This window comes from Eublepharis macularius, chromosome 15, assembly GCF_028583425.1.
Source record: "Eublepharis macularius isolate TG4126 chromosome 15, MPM_Emac_v1.0, whole genome shotgun sequence".
In the NCBI taxonomy this organism is placed as follows: domain Eukaryota; kingdom Metazoa; phylum Chordata; class Lepidosauria; order Squamata; family Eublepharidae; genus Eublepharis; species Eublepharis macularius.
In genome coordinates, this window is record NC_072804.1 from 56001491 (window position 1) to 56009042 (window position 7552).

The 7552-nt window shown below is 54.5% G+C and overlaps 1 protein-coding gene across 1 annotated transcript in view; it reads right to left on the reverse strand.

The window, feature by feature from the left end:
* Nucleotides 1–6480, reverse strand: part of PRKD2 (protein kinase D2) — a 29414-nt gene extending 22934 nt beyond the window's left edge. The window contains exon 1 of the mRNA XM_054999301.1: nucleotides 6200–6480. Within this exon, the coding sequence (XP_054855276.1) occupies nucleotides 6200–6406 (207 nt within the window). The 5' untranslated portion in view covers nucleotides 6407–6480. The remainder of the gene's footprint in view (nucleotides 1–6199) is intronic.
* Nucleotides 6481–7552: the final 1072 nt, after the last annotated feature.

Genomic DNA, 7552 nt, shown 5'->3' on the forward strand with positions numbered 1-7552 from the left:
TACTCGGTCCAGCGACATTGGGGAGGCCCTGCGGAGTACTGACTCCGCCTCTACCTGCCATAGATGGGCAGCGATAGCATTCTGAGGAAGGAAGCAAGGACACAGGGGGATTCCCCAGTGCTGCTTGGGCTACAGCTGACAGGTACGGGGGATTCCCGGGAGCACCATTATTGACAGATCCTTTCCCGAACTGTTAAGTGGAGAAGGCCGGCTGGCAAGGTTAACAAAACTGTCCAGTTGAAAGGAGAAACAAAGGAGCTCTGACACTTGAAAACTCGTATCCTGGAAATCCAGTTGGTTTTAAGGTACTACTGGACCCGAATCTTGCTCATCTTCCTACTGTCTCAGAAGCCGGTGGTGAAGGAAGCCGCCAGTTAAAAACAATCCTATTTAGTCAAATAACTATAGGATTCAATCGCATTGCATATTTGCATATGGAGCAAAAGTATAGCTAGTTCTTAGAACTAACTTAAGAACCATTCCCCCATCTCTCCCACACAGGAGTGAAAGCTGCTTCCAAAATTATGTTTGCCGTCTGCAGTTTCTACGTGTACTTGTATTCAACATTTTTTTTAAAAAGTGGTCACTTAGGAGCTTTCTATCGGCACATTTTTATCCCACCCAACTTCCAAAGAGTTTATCACAGCATGCATAGGTCCCCCCTCCCATTTTACCATCCCAACAGTCCTATAAGGTAGACCAGGTTGAAAAAGAAGGAATGGCCCACAGTCATCCCGTGAGTGCCATGGCAGAACCGGGTCCCAGTCCATTCTCCCTCTATGGTCCTGTAACTGTTTTCCATCAATTAATCTACCAGATTAATCGATCGATGGTGCAATCCTATGCAGTGTGGCTTCTCTCTTAGCCCAGCAAAATCAGTGAGATTAAATGGTAGTAACTCTGCATAGGACCGCACTGTAAATGCAGCAACGCTAGAAAGCACGTGATTTTAGAGCACCAGAAGGAATTACGCCACCAGCCTTAGCCCTGAACAAGACTGTGGCCCAGGTATCAAAAGTCTGGATATCGCCATCTATCTGCCCAGTGCATTTCCGTTCCTGTGCTAAGGTATCAAAAATATCAGAAAGGCCTTGCGTGATCAGGCCAAGATGCGCCTTTCTCTCTCAGCATCCCGCTTTCCACAATGACCGGCCTGATGCTGCCAGGGAGTCACAAGCAAAGCATGAATGCAACAACCTTCCCCCTAGCAGCTGATGTCCAGAGAGGTACACTGCCTTTGCACATGGAGGCTCCATCTTTGCCACAGGGGTTAATGAGGAAGGTACATAAGTGGGCTGAAATTAATGAGCCCTGGTACCTGCGGTCTGCGAGGCAGGAGTTAACTGCTTTCTCTTCTCCACCTACTAGCTGCCTAAAGTGTTCCTGACGGGCAGGAAACAGCATCATAATAGCAGGCAATAAACTTGGGGAGGCTAAGCTAGGCCAGGCTGTGCCCAGGAGAGGGAGCTGCCGGTGACTCACGCTCCGGGGGAACAGCCCTCTATTCAAAGACAGAGCAGGCCAAACAAGGCGGCTTGGCAAGAGAAGCCGTTCCCAGCACTGCCGGGGCTCCAGGCACGAAAACGGAGAACCCTCAACAGCAGCTGCAGTACTAGGAGTTCTCGAAGGCTTGTGCTGCAGTGGAATTGGTTGGTCTTGGAGGTGCTGCTGGACTCTTTTTGATTTTGCTACTACAGACTAACACGGCTAAGTCCTCTGAACCTTTACAGAAGCAAACTGATCTCCACATCAGAAGGAGCTGTTTGCATCTGCATATCAGAAGGAGCTGTTTGCATCTACCCCGCCCCCCCTCTCCTCCTCTATATCTGACCAGTTTCTCTTTTTGCCCTCCATGCATCTGACGAAGAGAACTGTGATTCTCGAAAGCTTATGCTACAATAAAACTGGTTAGTCTTAAAGGTGCTACTGGACTCTTTTTGATTTTGCTACTACAGACTAACATGGCTAACTCCTCTGGATCTAGTACTAGGAGTGTATGTGGGGAGCACATCATCCCCCCCCCCACACACACACTACATGTAGTTTTAACTCCATCACTAACACCCTAACGTTTTTATTATTTACTGACGGTACATTAACCACTTTCAGGTTTTGGTTTTATTGTTCTTTTGTTTTCCAGAACTGCACGGCACCCTGAGAATGCAAACGGAGTTTGCCAAATGTTTTTGGCAAACAAATACGCCTCATTTTGAATCCTCTCTAATATAAAAGCAGAATTCAAGAAGTAGCAGACAAACATTTAAGCATTCATCAGCGAACACGCCTTCTTACGCAGGGGCATAATAAAGGGCGGGGGACACAGCTCACTGGCCTCCGGGGAACTTGGAATCTATCATTCAACTAAAGGGCGGTAACATTCATCCCAGAGGGGAGATGACACGGAGTGCGGGTGCAGAACATAAAGATTGCCTTGCCGGAGGCAAACCAAAAGGGTGAGTCTCATTGAGCAACCTGCTGCCAGACAGACATGCCTGGAAATCTCTCAGCCAGGGGACAAGGACTATGGCCATCTCTGTTCATCCTTAGCAGAGACATATCGTTTCTCAGCCTAGAGGTCCCATGCTGCTATTCTGCGTATAACCGTGATCTTCCCTGCCACCGAGCAGAGTGATCCGTGATCTTCCCTGCCACCGAGCAAGACTTCCAGTGACACGGTGAGGGACAATTGCTCAGGGACACAGCGTATGCTTTGCTCCCAGAAGGTCTCAGGTCCGAGCCAGGGCAGCAGGCGGCCACCACAGGGTGGCAGGTGTCGGAAAAGACTTTCGGCTTTTCTCCAACTCTCAGAGAGATACGGCCTATCAGAGCAGACCACAGCGGGCCAGAGGGACCAGCAGTCTGGCAGAGCAGCATCTTCATCTCGCTGTCTCTTCCAAAGAAGTACTGACAAAAGTTTACTTTTGCTGCGCAATTTTTTTTTAAGCCTCTACTCCACAAAGAGAAGAAGGGAGCTCTGACTCTCGAAAGCTCACACCCTGAAAATCTTCTTGGGCTCTAAGGTGCTACTGGACTCAAATCCTGCTGCCTTACTGCAACACGGCTGCCCGCCTGAAACTATCCAGAAAGAGAGAAAAGCAAGATTTAATAAACAATAAAAATAAAAAAATTCTAATGCTTGTGGCTGCAAAGATATGCTTGAAAGCGACAGATCGGGCTACGTTACTGTGACCTGGGCTTCAGGACTTCCAGACAAGCCCCTGTCCCTGAAGGACCACCTCCCTCCCCTACTAAGGTCGGCCCACCAAGCTCTTTCTTACGCCTCTCTGTTTCGGTAAAGTTAAATCAAAACGCGTTAAGCTAGGCGTTCTCTGGGCAGCTGCTCCAACCTGTTGGGATTCCCTTCCAAAGGAGGTCAGAAGGGGCAGTTCTCTTGCACATGTTTCTTGGGGACGAAAGCTTTTTCATCTTAGATTGGCTTTTTAAGCGAACAGTTTTTTATGCCAAGTTTCTCCCTCTGCCAGCAGCAAAGGATGCGACCAAGGCGGCTTCCATCCTGGAAGCATCCCAGAGATTCGATTCGTGTTCAGCCTCTTGGAAAGCAGCAACTCTTCGCTTTCCTGTCCAGCAAAGAGCGGCTGCAGGGAGCTTGGCTGCGATTTCCGCTCCTCTGCCAAAACAGAAACGTTATGTACACAGAAAGAGGAGCCTGGACCGGAGACAATGCGGCGGGCAAGGGAAGGGGGCCAGACAGGGTAAAGTGACCCGGTCTCAGCCATAAACTCACTACAGGACTTAGCCCCAGTTAATCACTGGCTCAAACAAACTTCACCCCACACACGCAGGAAGAGAGAGAGCAACTCTGGCATACCTTATAGAAAGGCTGGGAGAATTACTGTGCCAAAGTAAATGAAAGCTTTCAAAAGGCACCGTCGCTCAAGGTCTTATTACTGCAGAGAAGTTAGCCGTGTTAGTCTGTGGTAGCAAAATCAAAAAGAGTCCAGTAGCACCTTTAAGACTAACCAATTTTATTTTAGCATAAGCTTTCGAGAATCAAGTTCTCTTCGTCAGATGCCTGATACAGAGAACTTGATTCTCGAAAGCTTATGCTAAAATAAAATTGGTTAGTCTTAAAGGTGCTACTGGACTCTTTTTGGTCTTACTACTACCACTGATGTTTGCTGGGGCTCAGCGCCTGAACCTGTGCAGAGCACCACCAGCCGCCCCGGAACCACTCGCCTGGGCCGCTCAGGGACCCTGGGCCCTTGCCGCTGATGCCTGATGGAAGGCATTAGGGAATATCCACTAGGGAGGCTGGGAAGGTGGAGTTTTCGAAGGACAGGTGGACAAGTGAGAAGCCAAGAAGAGCCCGCTGCACCGGGGAGGGGAAAGACCCCCCCCCAAATGGTTAACCCCTCCTTGCCCCAAATCTGCTGCCTCTACTCCCCACTCTATCTCCTCCGCCTCCATAATGCCCTGTCTCCCAGCTGCTCCATAGTAGACTTTAGGAACCCGGAGCCTAAAATCCAAATTCATTAACCCTTCCTTGACCCGTTACTGCTTTTTTATTTAAGTGATATTTGCATCTAGTTGCTCCTCCATCACCTCTCTCTCTCATCCTAATAATCCTGTAAAGTGAATTAGGCCAAACAAGAAGAATTGGTATGAGGGTGAGGACAATGCAGGGATCTAAACCTGATTCTCTAGAGAGGCCAACTCGATCCCTTCTGGGCAGTGCGATCTGCAGGGCTTTTGCAAGCAATAACCATTCAGCTCCCTGCCACAGGAAATTTCCACTACCAATTTCCACCAAGAAAGTTGTAAAGGACACAGGAGCAGACCAAATGGTCTTTTGCAGGTCAGTTGGCAACCTTATAGCATACAACTCACACACAACACAGCCCACTTTCTTCAAGGGAGGTAGCCACGCTAGTCTGTCTGAAGCAAGAAAAGAGCAGGAGTCCAGTAGTACCTATAGGACTAACAACATTTGTGGTAGGGTATGAGCTTTCGTGAGTCACAGCTCACTTCTTCAGATATGAAGACAGGCCAGCAAGCCCTATATATATATGCCTCATCCTCTGCATCCAGTGGAAGCCAATTTCAAGATACAAGAAGCACCACAAAAAAATGACACATGTTAAAACAGCATCTCTACACACACACACACACAAATATATACATGAAGCTGAAGTACACCTGCAGTGACTGAGCAACTCAATGCACGCACAAAGCCTCAACGCAGAAACCATACAGTTGTGCACAAATGAAACCACAGCGAAATACCTGATCCGCCCACCCCCATATCTGACGAAGGGCTGGGCAGGCCCAGTCCACACCCGGAGATCATTGTGCATTGAACCCCCCAGTGCACACACAAACCACACACATGAGGTGCCATACAAACCACACACAATCAAATCCCGGCCACACATAGCTGCATTTATTAATCACTGGACACATATCTAAAGTCACTTAATGCTAATGGTTTCAAGTGGGTAGCCCTGTTGGTCTGCAGTCAAAGAGCAAGATTTGGGTCCAGTAGCAGCTTAGAGACCAACTAGATTTCCAAGTTTTGAGAGTCAAAGCTCCCTTCTTCAGGTCCCTGAAAAAAGGAGTTTTGACTCTCAAAAGCTTATACGCTAAAGATCTTAGTTTCAGGCGTGTTGGTCTGCAGGTTAAGCCCAAGACCCGAGTCCAGCAGCATCTTCACGACCAACGACATCTCCAGGGAATGGAGCTTCAACTCTCCAGAGCCCACGGGACTTGGTCATTCGGTGGCCACTGGGCCCGGACCGAGCTCTCCGGCAGTGCGAAGGGCTTGTCGTTACGGAGTTCTGCAACACGCCAGAGCGCCGAACGCCGTCCAGAGCCAACAGACCGCGGCGCGCACACGGAGCCACCGCGGCCGCCGCCCGGCGCCCCGAGGAGACTGCAGTGCAACCCGGCCCCGGCGCGGGGAGAGGCGGGGCGGCAGGAAGGAGCCCGGCGGAAAGGCAGGCGAGCGCGGGCGGCAGGCGAGGCGGGGCGCGGTTTCGGTTCGCGGCGCACACGACGGCGCGGCTCTGGGGGGAAGGCGCCTCCCCTCCCGGCGAGCCTCCCGCGCTGGACGACGCGGCCCGGCCCGGCCCGGCCCGGCCGGCAACACCCGGCGCGCACTGCCTAGCCCGGGGCGAGTCCGCGGGTGGCGCGCCCGGCCCGGCCGGCCCAGGGGCGTCCCCGCGAGCGAGCGCGCGCCCACCTTCTGGTCCACGATGGAGCAGGCCAGTTGCTTGACGTGCGCCAGGTCGGAGGCGGCGGGCAGCAGGACGAACTCGCGCGTCAGGCCGATCTGCAGCTGGAACGAGACGCCGTGGCAAGGCGGGCCGGCCGGGGCGCCCGGCGCCGGGGCCGCCTCGGGGGACAGGGGGCGCGGCGGGGCGGCGGCGGCGGCGCCCGGGGAGGCCATGGCGCGGTGCCGGGGCGGCGCTGCTTCGGGGCCCGGCGCCTCTCCCTGGAGCGCCCCGACGGCTGCGCGCCCGAGTCCCGACTCGCCCCGAGAAACTTTTCCCCCCGCCGAGAAGGAAGTGCGCTGAGCGACGCGCCGCCGGGCCAATGGGGAGCGCCGGCGGTGAAGTCACGCCGCCCCGCCCCGCCGCTCCGGAGTGGATCCGGAACCGCCGCGCAGGAGGGGGCCTGTCCCGCCGGGGCGGCGGTGCTGTCGTCTTGGGGGCCGGGCGCGTGCAAAGCGCGCTTCCCCGGCGGAGCTGGGAACGGGGCAAGGCCGGCCACCCCAACCCCAGGGAAGCGAAATGCACTCTGCACATGCTCGGGGGCTTTCTCGCGCTGAGCCCCCGGCGCGGTCTGCAGGGCGCACAGCCTGGGCGATCGTCTCCTTCGCGGGGGGCTGAAGCCCGCGGGCGCCACCAAGCCTCTCCGGCTGGGTTCCCGTGCGCAAGCTCGAGAGCCGGCGGGCGTTGCGAAAACGCTGCCCGGCGCTGCACAGCGGGCCGTTCACACGTACTCGTCTGCAACTGCCTTCCGGCGCGGACGGCTTGTAAGCGGCCCGGCGGCTCTCCGGAGCGCCCACAAAGCAGGGCTTTCCCCAGCACCTGCCACCGCAGGGACTGAGCCGGGGCCCTTCTGCGTGCAGAGCCGGCCTCTCGGGATAGCAGGCGGCTGGCTGTCCAGGGGCCAAGAAACGGTCTTTCCCAACCGCGGTTCGGCGAAGCCCCTCTCAGGGCCGGATTTGGACCGGGGAACTTCTACATGCAAAGCATGCGCGCCACCGTCGAGCTGCGAGGCTCCGGAGGCGAAGAACCGCTCCCCCCTGTTGGCAGACCCCAAGAAAAAGATGCCCCCGTCCTGCCCGCCTCCTCTGCCAGCACCTGAGCGAGAGCGCCGCCTATTGGCAGCTCCGGGCGCGGTCCGCTCCGAGTCCGGGCGGAGTTCGTTTTCTTCGCAACCTCCGCGGCCAAATCGCGGCAAAGGGGAAGCTGCAGCTCCCGCGTGTACTCGAGCACAAGCGTAGTATTCCCCCCTGCCCCAAATATGCCATCAAAAAGCCAGGAGGTGGCTTTACTTTCACACTGCAAGTTACAATCATGTCCAGTAA